The sequence below is a fragment of the Camelus bactrianus genome, chromosome X (genome assembly GCF_048773025.1).
Source record: "Camelus bactrianus isolate YW-2024 breed Bactrian camel chromosome X, ASM4877302v1, whole genome shotgun sequence".
Taxonomy (NCBI): domain Eukaryota; kingdom Metazoa; phylum Chordata; class Mammalia; order Artiodactyla; family Camelidae; genus Camelus; species Camelus bactrianus.
Genome location: NC_133575.1, coordinates 96768564 through 96790587, shown reverse-complemented (window position 1 = coordinate 96790587; position 22024 = coordinate 96768564). Strand labels below are relative to the sequence as shown.

The window sequence follows — 22024 nt, the reverse complement described above, 5'->3', positions numbered from 1 at the left end:
GAAATGTCAGGGCTACTGACTTGTCAACCTCATTATGCTGTGCTCCAGTGACTGCTTCCCAAACATTAATTACATTGCACAGAGACCATGTCTATTGTTTTTAGTTTTTTTCTCCTTAAACTTTGAACTTTGAATTGCTTTAAAAATTAAATGCAGCTAATTAGAGTTTATAATATTCTCTTAATTAAACACAGTTGGAGGTCCAGGCTGTGTATTATATGAAACACTGACAGCGTTGCCAAAAGATAGCCCACACCCAGTTCGTTTTCTGTGACAAGGAGTTTGTAAATGATTACGACTCATGCCACATTTGTCAACCTATGTGTATTCTGATGTCAAGATACCTTAGAGATATAAATGACTACTTATCTCTAAGCATAGTGGATGTCACCCATGTGTTAGTCATTCTTGCTCATGAGTAAATGCTTTAAAGTGACACTGCATCAAAGAAAGTTATAGTGGGCCTGGAGGGGGATTCAGACGTCTATGCCTTGATGGTAGTGTTTTTATAAATTCAGCATGATTGAATAATCAGATGCCCTGCTTAATCAAATAATATATTTTCTACCATTTCCAAGGATGAGAATTTAGTAAACTATGTTTAAATGTAAAACTATAATGAATGGAGTGTAGTCTTTCTTTGAATATTCAGAAGGCACTTTCAGTGTAGGCTCTTCTTCAGGGTCATCATTAGAAATATCTATTATGGTACTGGCTGAAGACCCAGTCAATAGAGATTTCTTACGGACAGAATGCCAGAACACAGGGTGTTGACTGAAATTCACGTGCTTTGTTGAAGACAAAAGGGTCAGAGTCTGTTACTGTGGGCATTTTTAACCTTAGATATTTGTGTGTGTGTGTGTGTGTGTGTGTGTGTGTGCGTATATATATATATACGCAGTTTACAATGTTGTGTCAATTTCTGGTGCACAGCACAATGCTTCAGTCATACATGAACATACATATGTTCATTTTCATATTCTTTTCCACCATAAGTTATAAGATATTGAGTATAGTTCCCTGTGCAATTCAGTATGAACTTGTTTATCTATTTTATATGTATTAGTGTCTGCAAGTCTCGAACTCCCAATTTATCCCCTCCTACCCCCTCCACCCCTGGTAACCACAAGTTTGTTCTCTATGTCTGTGAGTAACCTTGAAACAAACACCAAATTAGACTCAGTGAAAGAAAACTTCTAGAGATATCAATTTCTTCTCAGTAACTTGAGGTCAGTAGCTTCTTCAGGCCTCCTCCAGCACTGGCAGAAGGGGAAAAGAGCCCTACCTTTGTATCACTGAATCCTATTAGAGGAATTTTATATAAGCACACAAATGCTACAATTCATAGGAAGTTCCAAATTCTTAACCTATTCAGCAGTGTTAATTCGTATGTTCAGGCAAGCAGTGATGTAACACTGAGTCCCTCTGAGGGTGCAGAAGGGAAAAAATTCATCATTGTTAGTTTCTATCCAGGGATGAGCTCAGTTCTCCTCACATAATATTAAATCCATGGAAGACATTCTGGGAGAATTCAGGCTAGTCCTGTCTCTACCCTAAGGCTTAAAGACTCAGGGCTGGCTAGAACTTAGCTCTGTGAAGTCGGTGGTTGCTGGAATACTTTGACTTTAGTGGCGCAAAGGAAAGCACTCTCCAGTCACACGATATCTTCCTTAATGGTCTGCTGTGGGGCTTAAGTTTCAAAACTAGAAATTAATACCTTTAGTCAAAGATGCTGAATTTCCAAATGACCTCTGTAAAAATTAATTTCTTCTAGGAGGAATAACCCATTTAGTTCTCATTAGTGATTAATCACTTTGAATAAGTTTTTGACAGGTAAACATCTGGAAAAGACATGAGACAGGGATATATAGACAGATGAAGTAACCCTTGATAAAAGAGAGGAAAGAGGGATAGATTTGGAGCAGGGATGAAGGAAAGGTGCTATAGTAGGGTCTTTTATTCAGTCTGGGAGCAGCAAAACGCCACTGGGATTCTGAAGAAGTGAAGGGAAGAAATTGTTATGTGCACACATAAACATGATTGAGAGAGAGAAAAAGACTTACCTAATGATTGAATTCTATAAGAATTGGTAAATTATTATTGAAGAGCATTGTTATTCTTTAATTTTCATTATCGGTAATCCCTTTCTTGATGTGATTTTTGTGAGGCCACTGTCAAATCTTCATACGACTTCTTGCATACACTGTCCCCTTGTCGTAATTTTGCCCCATTTTAAGCAGTCTGATTGAGTGAGGGCTTATGTGTTGTTCAAGTTTAGGTTGGTGACTTTCTCAACCAAGTCTACTCATTCATGATTCATGAAATGAGATGTGTTTATATATGTGTATATTTCAGGCAGTATGGTGGGCATTTTACTTGCTTCTGAGATACCATGGAATTAAGTAAGCTACCAAACCTCTCTAAGCCTCTGTTTTCACACCTGTAATAGAAAGAATAAGATGATGATGAGATTAATGACAACAAGGATGGTAGCCACCAATGAGGAATGAGTGTTTATTGTGTTCCCCACGCTGGAATAGGAACTTGGCATCTATTATTTTAAAATAGTATGCAATATTCTTTTCTTCATATAATATTAGAATGTGTTCATTGTAAGAAAAAAGACAATAGAAAGAAAACAATGAAAATATGCCTTTAGTGCCATCTTCTAATAACCTAAAAATTCTACCATGTAATAACCACTGTTGATACCTTGGTGTTGTATATACTTTCAAACTTTTTGCTACAAAATACACCCAGCATATCTTTTTGTTAATTCTCACATTAACATTGCAAGGTAGATATTGTTATTCTAATTTTATAGATGAGCAACCATAAAGTTAAATGAGTGGAAGAGCTAGTAGTAGAACCCAGGTCTGTCTGAGTCAAAAGCTTTCTCCAATATGCTGCTTCTCATTCGTCTGTCATAGAGTATTAAAGGATACATACTCCTCCCTTTAGCCAAGTAGACGTCTGCACTTAGAATGAACTCCAAAATATTTCATTTCTTCCCCTCTACAAAAGAACTTGCCAGTAAGGAGTCATCTGCATATAAGACAAAATTTACCAAATGAAAAAGATTGACCATACCAGCTGGAGGACCAAGTCATCCAAAGTGACAGTGCTATTTTTGGAAAAGACCCCTGTCTCACCCGGTGAATCCCTCCACTTAAACAGAAGGTATTTTCCCTGAGAGTTTTAATTAAACTGATAGCAAAGGTCCTTGTAGCAGATAAAGCAAAATTTTCTTGTTCTTAAAAATCTACAGAGATGTCTTCAAATATTCCACAGTGCCCTGCTCTCCAGCATCTCCCTTCCCTGCTAAAAAAAGAGGTGTAGACTCACTTGCAATGATTAGATCCTTTGTACTAAACTAAGGTCCACTTGGAGGTTTTATGACACCCTAGAGCATAAAGGGCAAAGATATTATTCTCTATAGGAGCCCGTACCTGCTTTTGCCCTATACTTTTGGTATACTTGGTTGCTTCTTGGTTTAACTTTCATTTTTTTTCCCTAGAGGTTATTTTCCTTTTCTGAAATTATAAATCTTCATTCTCTAGCCAGAGATAGTCCTAAAACTCAGATGTATCCATACTTTCCTTGCGCTGATGGGGAATCCAGATGACAAACTTGAGTCCTCCACAGTGGATAATCTGGATAGTTTGTACCCACAAATGGGTCAAGCATATTGCATTCAGTGTTCCATCAAGTCATGCCAAATCTGTGCTCTCATGGGTTTAGATTTCAAAAGAAAGGGCTAGGAGGTTGTGCATTTCCTGGCATGGGGTATACCTCTTAGTGAAATGAAAGACACTTTGCAGACCAAAAGCTGGCATGAAACATACCTTTGATTTCATCGGCAAGCATGCCATATGTCACAAAATTGTACTGCTTCCTCCCTGTTATTTCATCTGAGTGCTTTTTTCCTGCACATAGCTCTCAGTTGCAGTTTAGTAAAATGGATAGTATAGTTAATTGATGTAAATAATTTGAATTCAGTTGGGCCTAAGTTAGTTAAATAGTATTCTGAGTTTGATACTTTTTATGGGAAGTAACATGTTATAGTGAAAAGAGCACCAGACTAGGAATAATGAAACCTGGATTCTCGTCCAAAGTCTGCTACTGCCTTGCTGTGTTTTGCAAATACTTGAGGCTGTTTCCTCATCTGAAAGTGGGAGTAATAATATCCTGCCAAAGTGCTATGTCAGAGGGGTGTAAGCATATAAATTATAATACTGTATGTGAAATTTAAAAGTTGAAAATTTCTGAAGTGCTTTGCAAAGTGCAAGGTACTCAATATATACCTTCTAATGAATGGCTGAATAGCCACACATCTATATGAACATGGATAGGAAAAGCAGAAAGGACAGTAAAAATTTCACATTTTTCACACTAAACATTATTCCTAATCTTCTGATGAAAAAGCAATACATTCTCACTGTAGAGAATAGGGAAAATATAAGGAAATAAAAATCATTCATAGTCACACAACACAGAGATAATTGCCATTAGTATTTTGATGTATTTCTTTTCAGGTTTTAATTTTTGAAAAATAATTGGTAATAAACCTCTATGTATGAGGGGTACTCTTTTTCTGGTTAAAAATTTGACAGGAGTTAATTACAGAAAATTTGATAGAAAGGTAAAGTTCTCTATAATCACCCTTTCTTCCCATGAAACTAGTTTTAACAATTTTTCACTATTAATTTCAGGATTTTCTTAATTGAAATGTATAGTCAGTTTACAGTATTGTGTCAATTTCTGGTGTACAGCATAATAGTTCAGTCTTACATATACATACATATATTTGTTTGCATATTCTTTTTCATTATAGTTTACTACAAGATATTGAATATAGTTCCCTGTGCTATACAGTAGGTCCTTGTTGTTTATCTATTTTATATACAGTAATTAGTGTCTGCAAATCTCAAACTCCTAATTTATCCCTTCCCACCCCCTTCCCCCCAGTAACCATAAATTTGTTTCTATGTCTGTGAGTCTGTTTCTGTTTTTTAAATAAATTTCTTTTTTTTTAAGATTCTACATATAAATGATATCATATGGTATTTCTTTCTCTTTCTGGCTTGCTTCACTTAGAATGACAATCTCTAATTCTGTCCATGTTGCTTCAGATGGCATTATTTTTTATGGCTGAGTAGTATTCCATTGTATAAATATACCACATCTTCTTTATCCAGTCATCTGCCAATGGACATTTAGGTTGTTTCGATGTCTTGGCTATTGTAAATAGTGCTGCTATGGACATTGGGGTGCATGTATCTTTTTGAATTAAGGTTCCCTCTGGATATATGCCCAGGAGTGGGATTGCTGGATCATATGGTAAGTCCATTTTTAGTCTTTTGAGGAATCTCCATACTGTTTTCCATAACGGCTGCACCAAACTACATTTCTACCAACAGTGTAGGAGGGTTCCCTTTTCTCCACAGCCTCTCCAGTATTTATTGTTTGTGGACTTTTGAATGATGGCCATTCTGATTGGTGTGAGGTGGTACCTCATTGTAGTTTTGATTTGCATTTCTCTGATAATGAACGATATTGAACATCTTTTCATGTGCCTATTGGCCATTTGTATGTCTTCATTGGAGAATTGCTTGTGTAGGTCTTCTGCCCATTTTTAGATTGCCTTCTTTGTTTTTTTTTATTATTAAGTTGTATGTGCTGTTTATATATCACAGAAATTAAGCCCTTGTCAGTCTCATCTTTTGCAAATATTTTCTTCCATTTCATAGGTTGTCATTTTGTTTTGCTTATGATTTTCTTTGCTGTGCAAAAGCTTGTAAGTAATTTAATTAGGTCCCATTTATTTATTTTTGCTTTTATTTTTATTGCCAGGGTTGACTGCCCTAGAAGAACATTGCTGTGATATTTGTCAGAATATGTATTACCTATGTTTTCTTCTAGGAGGTTTATAGTGTCTTGTCTTATGTTTGAGTCTTTAAGCCATTTTGAGTTTATTTTTGTGTATGGTGTGAGGGAGTTTTCTAACTTCATTGATTTACATGCAGCTGTCCAGTTTTCCCAACACCATTTGATGAAGAGAATGTCTTTATTCCATTGTACATTCTTGTCTCTTTTGTCAAAGATTAATTGACCATAGGTCTGTGAGTTTATTTCTGGGCTCTCTATTCTATTCCATTGATCCGTATGTCTGTTTTGTACCAATACCATGCTGTTTTGATTACTGTAGCTCTATAGTATTGTCTGAAGTCTGGGAGAGTTAGTCCTCCAGCTTCATTCTTTTTCTTCAGTATTGCTTTGGCAATTCTGGGTCTTTTTTGATTCCATATAAATTTTAGGATTATTTGTTCTAGTTCTGTGAAAAATGTCCTGGGTAATTTGATAGGGCTCACATTAAATTTATAGATTGCTTTGGGTAGTATGACCATTTTAACAATATTAAGTCTTCCAACCCAAGAACGTGGGATATCTTTCCATTTCTTTAACTCATCTGAACTTCAGTTTTGAATCTTATTTTTTTCATTTCACATTGTATCTTAGTGTTTTCCCAAATAATTAAAAATTATCTGAAACTATTTTAATTTTCTAGTATCTAAAATTTTAAACATATATTGAAGTAGAGAGCATGATTGAATTAACCTCAACAATTAGCCATCACATAACTTCAGTAGTTTTCAACTCATGGACAATCTTGCTTTATCTACACCTCACTCATTTGCCCCTCTTGTGTCCCTAGATTTCTGTGAAGTAAGTCCAAGATATTGTATAATTTCATCCATAAGACTTCAGTATATGATTACAGGGTATGAAGACTCTTCTGTAACCTAACTATGATACCATATTGCGCCTTAAAAATAAACAATAAATCTTTACTGTCATCAGATATGTGGTACATTTTCAAATTTCTCAGACTATCTCATAAATGTATGTATAGTTTTTTCATATCTTTGCTCCAATGTGGATCCTTATAAGATGTACACATTACAGTTTATAGCTATGACTCTTAAATCTCTTTTAATCCCTTTATTTCCCTTCCTGCTACTAAATTTTTCCTTGCAATTTATTTGTTGAGGAAACTAGATCACATTTTCTTTAAGTTTCTCATACTCTTGAATTTGCTATTTTCATTACTTAATATGTTTCTCTGTCTCAAGTGCTTCCTATATAGTGGATGTTAGATCTAGACTAGTACTGCTTAATAGAAATGTAATGCAGGATACACGTGTATTTTTTAAATTCTGGGAGCCATATTAAGAAAGAAATAAGCAGGTGAAATTAATTTTAATAATGTATTTTGCTTAACCCAGTATACCCAGTTATTATCATATCAATATATACTCAATATAAAATTATGAATGAGTCATTTAAAATTGTTTTTCTTATGTTAAGTCTTCAAAATACTAAGCAAGAAAACCGCAAATCCCTAATGTCTAACGTTTCTATGAAGTCCTGCCATTAAAAGATCAGTGATTTGGGTTAGACTTCTGGCTGAGGGCTAGTAAGGATCTACAAAACCACTTCCTAAAAAACAACTATAGACTATAAAGCTCTACACGTTGACAAAAACAATCATTTAAGCACCCTGGAAGTCAACCAAAGGCCTACAACAATCCAAAAGGCACTTGTACTTGAATAAACTATTGGACTTTGTGTAATAAAAGTGACAATCTGTGGTGTTTTGGTTTGGGGCTAATCATGCTCCACACACACCCCTCCCCCCTTCCTTAGACGCACACACATATGCACACACATAGGACAATGCCCTTGGTGGAGTCGGCTCTAAAAATTGTAGCTGCACTGCCATGGTTGATGGTGGCTCACTTAATGTGGAGAGGTGCATGATGCCCATTTCCAGTGACATTGTTGGTAAAAGTGATAATCTCAGTGGAGTTGGGCCAGTGGGGAGGGCCAACAGTTCTACTAACTTGAGCTTGTGAAAAGCATATTCCTGTCTGAGACTGTGCACATGTGCAGCAAGCAATGGAGACTTGAGAGAACTCAAGCCAGCTCTGTTCGTCAATCCTGAGGCACTGCACAGAGGAGACATACAAAAGGCCCAATGGAAAATGAAAAGTGTGGCAGACTTGAAAATGCCATGAGCTTTGAATGTCACGTGTTTCCTTTCTCACACACAGATCCACTGGCAGAAGAAAGAACCCTTACAGGTTTGAGGTGGTTGAAGACAATCTCTGCAATTACTGACTGACCGCAAAGCTACAGGGACACAGAGTTCACCCTTAGTAAACCAAGCTTACAAAAAGAATATAGCAAAAATACCGACCAGAGAAATCAACAACCACACATCATTGGGTGGCATGTTTCACCCAGCCCAGGCAGTTTACTAAATAACTTTTAAAAATCAGCAATGGTTACCTTTAGGGGAAAGATCAGAATCCAGAGTTGATAATGTATTTTCTAAAATGTCCAGTTTGCAACAAAAATTATTAAATATGCAAAGAAATAGGATGAGCTATACTCAGTAAAAAAGAGAGAGAAATCAGTCAACATAAATTGTCTCTGAATATCTCCAGATGTTGTAATTAACAGGCAAGACTTCAAAGCAGGTATTATAGATATGTTCAAAGAAGAAAAAGAAACCATGAATGAAGACTTAATGGAAAGTATGATAAAAAATGAACAAACTAGTGATTTTCAGGAAGGAAGCAGAAATTATGAAAAGAACCAAATGGAAATAATTAAAATGAAAAATTCACTGGAGGGACTCAACAGCATCTTGCCATGCAAGATGGCCAAAGGAACCATCAGTTAACTTGAAGATTGATCTGTAGAAATTAGCCAGTCTGACAATAGAGAAAAAAGATCAAAGAAAAATGAACAGAGCTTCAGGGAGAGGACATGTCGGGCAACGTTAGGAATACCTCCCCCCTGCCAAAAGAAGAATACCAGCATATACATAATATGAATCCTAAAAGGAAGGTGAAAAAGAAAGGGGCAGCAGAATACCCTGGGCAAAAATATTAGCAAAATTAACACAACAATGTGTAAAAAGGATTATATTCAGAAATAAAAAGACATGAAATACTGATACATGCTCCAATGTGGATGAACAAGAACGTTATGTAAACATTGTAAAAGAAGCCAGATGCAAAAGACTACATATTGTGTGATTCCATCTATAGAAACTGTCCAGAATAGGCAAATCCATAGAGACAGAAAGTGTATTAGTAGTTGCCAGGTGCTGAAGGTTGAATCGGGAGTGACTGCTTAATGGACGTAGGTATTATTTTTAGGATGATGAAAATGTTTTAAAATTGGATGGTGGTGACGGTTTCACAACTCTATAAATGTACCTTAAATCATGGAATTTTACATTTGAAATGAGTGAATTGTATGTTATATAAATTATATCTCAATAAAGCAGTTTAAAAAAGAAATAGTAAATAAGCCACCAACAAAAGAGAAAGATTTTTTTCAAAACAATAGATAACCTAGGATTGATACATTTACAGTTGCAAAAATCATTAATTAATAATCATAACTATAAATTGTTTTGCAGTTCACATGGGGCTTTCATATGTATTATTTCATTGGAGTCATCTGCCAGCACTTTGGGGGAGGAGGGGCATTTAGCTTTTATTATGTAAAAGGAGAGGAGGTTAGCTGATGTATCCAGTGCCATACAGTAAGTGACACAAGCTGGGCCCAAACCCAGACTTTCTGACTCCAGTTCAATGCCTTTCCTACTGCATTATGTCTACCCTACTCTATGTGGTGGCAACCCAATTGTAATTACATAGTATTACTCCCTGTAGGTGAATGTGGAAACTTAGATATAAGAAAAGGGAATCATAAAGGTGAAAATTATAGCTCAGTCTGTGCTATGTTCTTACTGAGTACTTGTTGGTAGGGAGGCTGAGGAAGTCTAGTAAATTTCCTGCTTGTGGCCTGGAATGGTGCAGACGTCTGTATCAAACTGATCACGCATTGACCCAGCAACACCAAGTCAGTTCTAGCCCTCTTTCATCTGGGGTGTTTAGTAAATGCAAAATGTGGTAGGCAGGGGAAGTTGTGTTGTAGATTGACACCTGATAACGTTGCAGAACAGCCATGATTTTATAGTTTAATTGGTTTCAGTCATGGCATCATAGGACCCTTCCACTTAGATTCCTCCTTTCCTGGGTGTCTTTATGCCATCCTTGTCCATGAAGTTCACTCTCTTTGTTACATAGGCAGTACTTTTCCAATGTTCTGTAGGATCTAGAAGCCACTTAGTTTCCTTCTAAGCTGTAACCTAAAATTTTGCTTGAGTTTCCCATTCTGGTTCCAACAGCTTCCTTTGAATCTTATTTTGAAGAATCGGTGACCCTCATAGCAAAGAGGTTAATACTGCAGGCTCTGGAGCTGGACCTTTTGGATTTGAATTCTAGCTCCACTAGCTGTGTGAACTTTGTGAAATTACTTAACCTTTCAGTGCCTCTGTTTCTTTATCTGTAAATGAGGAAAACATATCTCGCTGTTAAATTTTTCATGATTAAATGCAATCATGGATGTAAATTGCTTAAAAGAATGCCTGGATCTTCTTTTTAGTCCTTTTACTTCTGATAATAATGATAATAATAATAGCAATAATAACGACGAGGAGGAAGGGGAGGAGGAAGAGAAGAAGTAGTAGTAGTATTTAGTCAAGTTGACAACTTGAACTTATGCTAGGGGCTTTCCTCTGGTACTTGTTTTTTAAAACTTTCAATCATTATTTCCATGTGCTAGCCATAACAGCCCTGTGAGGCTCATAGGATTAATGATATTAGGTATTTCCCCCACTTTATAGAAAAGTCATAAAGCTGCGTCTGGAATCTGCATTTTAGGATTCTCTCATAGGGCTCTTTCTAATATAGCCTGCTGCCTTTGACATAGCGTTTGCCCAAAGGAGCAAAATACTTGGTGTAAATCCTGGCAATCATTATTAACCCCTGTATTCACCTCTACAATTAAGTCACTAAAGAGTCTATATCTTTGAAGCATATGTTAATTTGATTAGCTCCTTTTCCACCTAATATTTAACATAATTGAAAATGAGGTTCAAGCATTAAGCAGTGAAAATGTTTCTGCTCCCAATTGTTTTACATGAAACTTGAGAGGGTTACTGATAAACTGCAAATTTCACTGAACTAATGTAGAAGATGGATGGCAATAGAGAGCTATGATTAATATTTGCTATTTGCAAAATATGGAAGAGAGTGATATCTCTGGTTGTTCAGTACCATATTTAAAGCCTATTACTTTTCAAGATACTATATTAAATTTGATGCTACATTTTGGATAAGTATGTTAATGCTAAAATTGCTATGAAATTTACAAAGCCCTAGTGGATTTCGTTGTAAGAAAAATGAATTGAATATGATTGTTTACTTGGGGAAATAAGCAGCTATTGTTATTCTCCAAAGAGTAAAAAGGCTTTTATATATTGAGTTACCTTCAATTTTCTTGAAGATTGTTCCCCATATTAAGTGTTTAGCTGATTTACATAATCTACCACAAAGGATACTGAGAAGTTACAAGAGAGGAGTAATTTGAAATTACTTTAGGAAGTTGTTAGAGTTCTAAAAGAGATGGTGTGATGGAGATAGATGTCACTGCAACTCAGAGATGTATTATTATTTTCAAATTACTAAGGTATAGAGATGTGTTAGGTACTTATACACAATTTTAAAAGAAGTCCCTACCTCAATGAATTTGAAATATGAACCACATATTTTGACATGCACTAAGCTGTTGCCATTTATCTAATGGGATATTATAAAATACTCAATAAATCTTTAAAATTATGATATATATTGTTCTAGTCCGCAAGAACTTTGACCAAATGTGTGTGTGTGTGTGTGTGTGTGTGTGTGTGTGTGTGTGTGTGTGTGTGTGTGTGTGTGTGTGTGGTGTAGGGAGGAGTTTTGGAGTCCAAATTCCCTAAGCAGCACTGGAGATACTAAATGAGAGTAAATGTTCAAAATAATTGATCTAGGGTTCTAGGTGTTTATTTTTCTTTTAAAATAGTTTTCCAGATTAGAGGTTTTTGTGGAGTCTGGTGACAACATCAACTTTTCTGTTCACTAATTCTTCTCTTGCCCCACCTGTCTCATGTGATCTAGCATTTGTATCTATAAAAATGTTTAGAGTTTTTATCTAAAGTTAATGAGAAAAAATAGGCACAAGCAGCCAGGAAAAAAACAAAAAACAAAAAACCAGAGCATCCGCAGAAAGAGATGTGAGATTATTAATCATCACTATTTAGTTGTGGAATTAAATGACTTCCATTTTTCTCTTTCAAAATGGCCTAAAGAGCCTGCCGAGGCACTATGAGGAAATCCAGTGCAGCTGTTCTCACAACTGAGTCAAATCAGTTTTGGAGGAATATTTTTCCAGGCGAGACCTTTCATCCTTCTATTGTAAGACTTTAAAAGCACTAATAGAACAATTAGGTTAAAGAAACTCATGTGCACCAATGTGGTAAACAGAATTTCATTTCAACTGTTGAGTGTTATCTCTTTGATGTAATACAATATCTGTGTACCACAAAGGCAGTCTCCTTGAAAAGCTATCATTTCCTGGATAAGAAGTCCCATATTCAGTACGTAAAATTCTCAGCCTGTCTATCTCCTGAAAAAAAAAAAAAAGATGATTTATTTCCCTTTTTATTTACTAAAATGTTATGATAGTATTCATGAGATACCAAAATACCTAGCCAATTCCATGACAAAAGCAAACTAGTGCTTTAGGCTTTATGTACCTACCTAGGCTCTCATCACACACAAATAGATGGGTTTTTTAAATGGTAGAATTCGGTCAACCTACAGTTTATTTGCTGTATAAGTAAATGAAGTCAGTCAAACAGCTGCTGGAGAATTAGATACAAATTGTTTTCAGAAAAACTCTTGGTTTTATCAAGTTTGTTATATTTTTCTAAAGCAACTGATTTATGTCCAGCCAGTGATCATGCTTTCCTCTTAGTATAATGTTCATTCATCTAAAAAGGACAAAAATAAAAAGGGCAAACAACACACTGTGAAAGATGGTTTCAGCAAATACTATAAAGGCTTAATTTATTTGTCATATTACACCAATATAGTTTAATTGGAAAAAAAACTCACTAAGGTGCCCAGTAAATAAATGCACAAAAGCCATAAATAGTTCACAAGAGAGGAATCAGAACTAGTGAACACGTGCAGAAAAAATATTCAGCCTCACTAATAATCAAGGAAATGCAAACTAAAAGAAGATACCTTTAATTTACTCATTTCAAATAGATATTAAAAAATAATACTCAAAGTTGACAAGGGTATAGTGAAAGGAGAGTGCTCCCACACATTGCTAATAGCAGCGTAAATCATTACAGTCCCCCAAAGCCACAAAAATGTTCAAACCTTTTGGCTCATTAATTCAACTTCTTGGAATCTACCCTAAGGAAATAATAAAAAATGTTGAAGATGTTCATGTTATCTTTATGTGACTTCAGTTATAATACTTGTAAATGGAAAGGGAAGAATGTAAATACCCAATAATAGTGAAATGGGTGTGTAAATTACGGTACACCCGGCTACACTGCTGTTAAAAAGGATGGTTATAGAAATTGTACAGAAACATGTAAAAAACATCTAGAGTGAAGGAAACAACATGAAGAGAATATATGTGTATACTATGACTGGAAGGAAATGGACCAGAATGACAGCAGTCACTCTTACAGACAGACAGATTTATGGGGGAGATGCCTCCCTCAATTTTGTAAAGATTCAAGTGATTATATGTTACTTTTAAATCTTTTTCCCCCACAGCAGTTCACTACTTAAATGTTTCTTTAAGGAAAACAAAGAAAGGTGAGAGAAGCATCAGCCAGGAGTTCACATTCACTTCCTAAGCCCAATGTTTTCTAAATCAGTTAGTTTGCATTAAAGTAAAAGGTCCTTATTGAGGAAAAATTACTATAATTCCAAAGAGTACTATCCCCCTTTGCTAGCTATTCTCCAGGTACTAGGTGGCCTCATTTCCTCTGCCTGGTGTGCTGGGAAGGCCTGTTCTCCTTGGGCAATGTGCTTTGTATCCTTTCTTTTCTTTCTTTCTTTTTTCTTTCTGGAGCAGAGTGAGCCTTTTTGGTGAAAGCCCCAACTTATAAACAGGACAGGCTTGTTTTCCATTTTGAGAGGGCATCATATATGATTAAGAGCAAGATGTAGACAGAAAATAACCGGCTGGAGGAAGAAGAAGGGAGGTTATCCCCAGTGCATAGATGTATACATGGATTCAAAAGCAATGTTTTAATTAAACTACCCTATAATAGATTGGCATGAGTTTGAAGGGTTGGAGAAAGGGAGAGGAAAGGAAGGGATGGGAGTGGGGGGGTGGGAATGATAAATAATGTAAACTTGGCTTTGAATATCCCCACCGTGGTTTTTTTTGTTTTTGTTTTGGCTTTTGGGTTTTTTTTTTGGCTAATCAGTCTAAGCTTTCCTTCAATTTCGTGTACAATCATGGGATGTTACAGCTGGAAGAGCTCTTTGAGATAATCTAATCTCCTATTACATTTGGATAAACTAGAGACCCTGAGAGAGGGAAGGGATGTACCTTAGGCCACTCTTCCAGGTATTCTGCTGAAAGATGAAGTGAAATAGTGATTAAGAGTGTGGCCTTTGGAGACAGATTGTATGAATTGAAATCTCAGCTCTACAGCTTACTAGCTGTGCGACCTTAGGCAAGTCACTTAACTGCTCTGTTCCTTGGCTTTCTTTATAAAATGGGGCTAAAATTAATACCTACTGAATAGGATGCCATAAGAATTAAAGGAGTCATGATATGAAAAGCATTTACAACAGTGACTGGTAGGCCTGATGCATGATAACTGCTGTGAGTTAGCTGCTACCGGGACTGCTTCTGCTTTTGTTATCATGATTATCCCGCCATTCCAAGACCAGTGAGTTCCGCTTACCAGGTTGTCTCTCTGTAGCCTTATGGTGACGAAAAAAAAAAAACATAAACTTCCATGAGCTCCTCTGAAGTCACCTTGGAGTTTATCTTGTTAGCAAGTAGAAAGTGGAAAACACGAGGGTAAACCACAGGTGGTGACATTTTGAATTTATACTGTGATCTATCTGAATGGATCTTCTGCAGTAGTAAAGACAAGTGACTTCTTTGTTTTTCACTTTGTTCCATAGCAGCATGTATTTTACTTCCACAATTGCTTTTTTTTTAAAAAAGGTTATCATTATCAAAATAAAGAGAAATTAAAAATTATTTTGTTGCTTTTGTTATTTGTTTTTTTTTAATGGATGAAGAGCCATTTTTTTTTTTAATGGAGATACTGGGGATTGAACCCAGGACCTCGTGCATGCTAAGTATGTGCTCTACCACTGAGCTATATATCCCTACCCCAAAAAAAGTTGTTTCGATGTGAATAGCATTATATGTACATTTGATTTCTCTATGAGTTGACACTGTCATCATTATGTCTAAATGACATTGGCTTGCCAACGGATCTCCAGGATGCCATGTTGGGCACTAAATGAAAAAAGTCAGTTAAGCAAATATGAGCATATTCTTTACCTTAGAGTATTTAGAACAGCATCTTTTCTGAATTATTATGCTTTCAAAGTTTGATGGATTTAGAATATTAATCTTTTTCTTAAGGTTTTACCACTTTTTTATTTTCAATAAGTGAACTAGTTGTGTGTGTGGTCAAGCTCTGTCTCTCAAGACCTTGGTAAATCTCACAGTTACATACTTTCACAGCTCTAGGCACAAGGTGCCTCCATATCATGTGTCTAAAGAGAGCTGAAAGTATCTTCTGCCATCCGGGTCCACTGGCACAGATTTTAATAAGTTTTGGTGAAGGAGCAGGGGGGAGGGGGCAGAGAAGGATTATTATTTTTTTTGGTTTTTACCAATTTGTGATATAAAGGAAGATTGCTTCCAAGGGACACTCAGTAACCTTGACTTAGGTGTGACATGCCTAGCTGATTATAGCTGTGAATAGCTATGATGAGAACTTCAACATTGGTTCAAAATGGCTATTAGGAATCTCTTTCTCTCTCTTTCATGTTGCAAATGCACATACTGAAGGAGAGAAGTATGTCTAGATTCCCATACATAAAAAATACAGGTGGCTTTAACATGATAAATCACAGTAGCCAAAACACAACATTGGCATTAGAAGTGAGATGTTTTTTATTTTTAAGTTTAACGTGTCAGGTTTGAGTGGTGTAAATTCATAACCAACTGAGGCTCAGGAGGGAGCATTATTTTGGCCACACCTCTGCTGTGTTAATCCCAAACAGCAAGAAGACTAGTACATCTAGGGTTCATGAGACAGGGGGAGATATCAGAGGATGAGTTTGGAGAGGTTAGGGTAGGGAGAGGTGGACCTTGTAGGGGTCTTGTAGGTCATTGTAAGGATTTCAGCTTTTATTTTAAAGAAAATAGGATGTCATTGCTGCTTTTGAGCAAAGGAGAGACATGATATGATTTAGATTTAAAAGCTTCATTGTGGCTGGAGTGTGGGGAATGTGCTGGAAGGGAGCAATAGTGTAAGCGGTAGATCAGTTAGGAGGCTATAGCAGTAATCCTGGTGTGGGAGTAGGGAATGAGGGAGATGTTGGTTTCTGGATACATTTCAAAGGTAACCCCAATGGGATTAACTGACGGATTGTATGTAGGATGTAAAAGACTAGAATCAAGGATGGCTTCAAGTTCTGTGGCCTAAGCAAACAGAAGAATGGATTTGCCATTTACCAAGATGAAGACTATGAGAGGAGCAGTTTGGGGAAGGGATAGGAATCAGGAGCTTAGTTTTGAACATAATAAGTTTGAGATACCTTTTAGATATCCAAGTAGAGATGTTGAGTAGGCAGTTGGGTATCCAAGCCCGTGGTTCAGGTGAGGGACCTACGCTGGAGCTATAGATTGGGGACTTATGTGTGTAGACAGTATGTTCAGCCATGAGATGGCATGAGCTTGATTGTTTTTGACTCCTCAGTATGTATTAATTTATATTACTTGATCTGCTTTCTCTCCAAGATGCTCCACTCTGATATCAGTTCAAACCAAACTACGTGCCTCTGTGGACCATTTATGGAATCTGTAGGTTTAGGAGTTAAATAGTTTCTACTATGTGTGTGCCTAGAATAGTGCTAAGTGGTATGGGGGAGATAAAGAAGCATAAGACTCAGAGTCTGCCTTCTCTGATCTTAACATCTGATTAGGGAAATAAGACTAGTGAAACTTTGTTCATACTGCAAAGCACTATATACCATCAAATGCATATCAGTCAAATCCATAAGCTTCATTGAGTGATTTCAGTGTTCTTTGTGTTTGCTATACGTGCAATAGAAATTCCAAAAAGTAAGATGCTGTACGTGACAGAGGAGCCACCATCTAAACGTCTGTAGATTTCTTTGACAACGCAGTATGGTGAAGAGCTGAAGAAAAATAAAGGCGTCATTTTCATTGCAAAATAAAATGCTATTTTGTTTCAAGCTAGGTTTCTTGAACATTGTATGAAAGGACTAAGTTGCAAAGTTGCAACAGTGGATGAAAATGATGATAAAATAATGTAAAGAATGAAAACAAGAACATTTTTATACGCTTTAAACTTTTCAGAAGACTTTGACATATCAGATGGTCTTTGATCTTCTCAAATCTCTGTGTGCTAAGTAAGGGGAATAATGCCTCTACTGGTCTTAAGAGCCTTAGTGGCTCCTAGCTCAGCATTCTGTGATGAAGGGGTTTTTTTTTTTTCAGTGATTTATCATGAAGTTTAAAATTTCTATTTCTAAACCCGATTTAGATCCTGCTGTTCCTATACCAGTATACTCACCACAAGTGTTGTTTATGTCCTCTTGGTACTATGAAGAACAAAAATTTACCACCACCTAACTCATTAAAAATGCTCTGCAAGCCTGAGGCGCAAAAGTCACAATATGAACACAAAGAGCTCAGTCCCCCTTAAGGACACTTTATTTCATGAGCCTCTCTAACTCAGAATCCTTTTCTTAAATGCAATATTAAACCAGAGGCAAGAATGTTTTTTCTGAATGTAGTTCTCTTACCAGTTTTCATTTCAAATGTAGGATATGCTGGGTTAATATTTGTACTTCTGGCCACTTTCAAACCTTGTAAGTAAAAAAAAATCTAACCAATGTCTTTAACATTCAAAACAGACACATACCATAGAACAACGCTGTCCTTTATTTGCATTCCAACACAAGTATTTTTGAAAGCTGGCTCTCTTTTACCTTGAGTATTTTCTGATACTGCTACTTCCAGCTTAATCCTAAATGTTTGACAACGTTCGCATGTAACACAGTGCTATTATTGCCTCCGGCTAGCTTCGTGTCATCTCGTTTGTCTTTTGCTCCCCTCCTTTGATAGTATTATCAGGACCAATTGTAAATCTGCCTGATGTGTTTCCTTGCAAAAGGACAAATCTAAGAAGGCGTGTGTTTTCCCCTCTCTCTTTCTGGACTGCTTACATTAAAAGAGTTCCTCTTCCTTTTTTCAGAAAACTGAGCTTGCTTAATCAGAAATGGAGCAAACAGACTGCAAACCCTACCAACCTCTGTCAAAAGTCAAGCATGAAATGGACCTGGCTTATACCAGTTCTTCTGATGAGAGTGAAGATGGAAGAAAACCAAGACAATCATACAACTCCCGAGAAACTCTGCATGAGTATAACCAAGAGCTGAGGATGAATTACAATAGCCAGAGTAGGAAGAGGAAAAAAGTAGAGAAATCTACTCAAGGTATGTTTTTATTGGATTTTTATAGCTGATACTATTTCTCATTAGGGAATGCTTGTGTGCATAAACTTATGTTTCAAAAACAAATTTGCTGATGTTAACTGGTTAATAATTTGTGCTGCTTACATACGCTTAGTGAATCTGTTTCATATGCCAGTTCAGCTGAGGTTGTAGGTTACATGTGCTTTTTACGGATTATGCATGAATTTAGATGCAACAATCCTCTTATCAGAGCATTCAAAATTTGTCTAATCCTACAAATAGCCATTTACATACTGAAGGATAAATAATTTATAGTAAGATGAAAAGTAAACAGCCAAGTGCTTTTCAAGCCATTGCCTATATGGGACGAAAGTCTCAAATAAATATTTGGTATCTAAAAAAGCCTTAAAAAGGTTAGTGGAGACTACCAAGCAAAGGTCCAGAAAGACTGTCGTCGACAGAATGCTGAAACCCTGTGCAGCACAGTCCTAAGGGAAAGTAAGAATTTGTCAGAACCCTTCCTACCACAGCCATAATGTGGGGCGTATCCTTTGGACAGCCTTTGTCTCTCAATTATGGATTGACAAGACAGTTTCTAATAAATAGAAAGCAGGTAAATAGAAGTATGATTTCCTTATTTCTTTTCAATCATTAGATAAGTAGTATTAGACACTATTTTAACTACATAGTAAAAAAAGATACTGACATTGGCAGAGATTACTTTTTTTTTCTTAAGAATAACTCAGTGTTGAGATTCATAAAATTGATTCAATGATCTGGATCAGCAGTTCTCAAAGCATGGACTCTGGGCCAACAGCAGCATCATCACCCATGGACCTGTGAGAAAGGCAAATTCTCAGGCACCACCCTAGACCGTATAAAATAGATTTATTACAATTGAAAATTACTGTGTTCTAATTCATAATGAATCTTACATTAGAAAAACTTTAAATTGAACCAAAGATTCAAGATTTGTACTAACATTTAAATATATATTGAATGTTTATATTAACTATATTACCCATTTTTTTTAGCTCAACATACTTGGTAAAAGTTTTGTATCTGTGTTCTCAAGTAATTCATTTTAATCTTCCCTATTTATGCAGCTAAAGGCTTTGTAACTTTGTGATAAAGGAATTTTATTTTTCTCCCTGACAAGGATGACTCTAAATTTCTAAATTGGTAGATGTTTTCCTATGGGAATTTTGAGGGGCTCTATTATACTTTAAGAAATGTGTAGTTCCCATTAAAATATTTCTCTATAAGCCTGTCTTTATAGAATATGAATTTAAAACTGTGACTTGTGGTTTATGGGATTGATGTATAGAGTGCTTGACCTAATATGCTGTGAATTTAAATAAGAATGCACTTCTGGTGACAGTTTGTTCTAAAAATATAAGCCATTTTGTATGGAGTCAGTATAAAGAGCTAGGCAGCCTCAGATTTTATCTCTGCATTGTGATCAAAATGAATTTTGAGATGAGGAAAGTAAGTCTGTCTTCTATGATGTCATCGTAATTTCCTTTTAATAACCTATTATTACTCAGTAAGCTTTTATTTAGCACTTGCTCTGCATCAGGCCTCAAGTCAAATGCTGGGACTGGAGATGACTATGATAGTTTCTGTTTGCAGGAAACTCATAATGTGGTAGAGAAAGTAGACATCCAACAAATCATTACAATTAAGTGTAAGAAGTGCTTTTATAGATAAATAAGGTGCTATGGAAGTACACAGGGGAATCAAGTGTACTTTAGAAAGGTGATATTTGATCAAGAGCTTACCATCTGAATGAGAGTTTACTAGGAAAAGGACATTCCAAGAGGGTAGATTATCAGGTGCAAGAGTGTGAAGCTGTGAAAAGGCATGTAATGGTGAAAATCTCAATATGACTAGAGTGAGGTGCATTGAAACTAGACCACAAAAAGTCTTGAATGCCCAACTTAGTTCTTTTTTTCCTTTAAACATTTTTTTTAAAAAGCTTTTAAGTGATAGAGAATTTCATGATGAATTATAATCTTTAGGATGAGAAGTATAGAAAACAATTGTAGATGTGAAAGCAGCAGTGTAGAAGATGGATTGCAACTGGGAAAAACTGGATGCAAGGAGACACTCTATGAAGTCACTGAATTAGCCCAAGCAAAGAATGGTGATGAATGTCTAAATTTTGGCTGTATCAGTGGAAGTGAAGAAATACATTCAAGAAGTAGTAGTGTGATAGAATTGGTGAGACTTAGTAATTGGTTACTTGTCGAGGTTGAAGGAGATAACAGAGTCAAGGCTGACTCTAAATTTCAAGTATGGGAAACTGGGAAGATGGTGATCCACTTACCAAGAGAAGAAAAATAGGAGAAGTGGGTTTGGAAGGGAAGAGAATGAGTTTCTTTCTGGACATGTTAAATTTAAGTTGTTTGGGTGACACCCAGGTGGATTTTCCCATCAGGCAGCTGTTACTGTGTATCTAGAGCTCAGGAAGGATCTGGACTATTGATGTGAGTAGATTTGAGTTTACCAGTGTCTTCTACTAGAAGACGCCTGGGGATGGTTGAGATTACCAGGGAGAATGTATAGAGTAAGACCTGAAAAAGGTCAAGGATAAAAAGCTGAATCTATTGTCCATGAACTGACATAAACATGTTTTCAACCTATTTAAATTTTCAACTAGCACCATCCTTCGATATATTGACTTATGTAAAGTATAAAGATCCAGGAGGTGAAAGTCTGGAAACTTGTGGTCTTTTTGCCACTGACTTGGTGATCTTTAGACACCTAGGAGGGAAAATATATGCCTCTTTGGGGGGAAATTAATTAACCTACATTAGGCAAAATTGCGGGCTTCATTATTATCTTTTTTGTGAGGTCTGGAATCCTCTTTGTTGTTTTATTCCATATATTACTACCTATGAGTAAAAGAAAATGTTCTTGATTTTCACAAATATGTTGGTGCAAGCGTCACCCTAGCTAGAATTGAGCCTGCATCATTATTTTTAAGGAATAAAATACTCATAAAATCATTAAGTTTTAAGTCAGGCAAGTATAAAGCTAACATAGTGTTGACTGCCTGCCACTATAGTGCCGGACTCTGTGCTAGATGCCTTTCAAGCTTCCTAGTTGTGCAGCCTTAAGCAAGTTACTTCAGCTCTCTGAGCCATAAAGTTGACTGCAAAGTTGACTTCATCATCATTGTCATCAACACCACAATCAGTAATAAAATTAAAAATAACAATAATAATAATAAAAGTTGAATAGTACCTACCCAGTCCCAGGACTCTGTTAGATGCTTCAATTTGCTCCTCATGAACACCTTATGAGATGAGATATTATCTCCA

The 22024-nt window shown here is 36.2% G+C and overlaps 1 protein-coding gene across 1 annotated transcript in view; it reads left to right on the top strand.

Moving 5' to 3' along the window:
• TENM1 (teneurin transmembrane protein 1) overlaps window positions 1-22024 on the top strand; it is a 700775-nt gene that overhangs the window by 189423 nt on the left and 489328 nt on the right. Inside the window, exon 4 of the mRNA XM_074360055.1 lies at window positions 18479-18719. Within this exon, the coding sequence (XP_074216156.1) occupies window positions 18503-18719 (217 nt within the window). The 5' untranslated portion in view covers window positions 18479-18502. The remainder of the gene's footprint in view (window positions 1-18478; window positions 18720-22024) is intronic.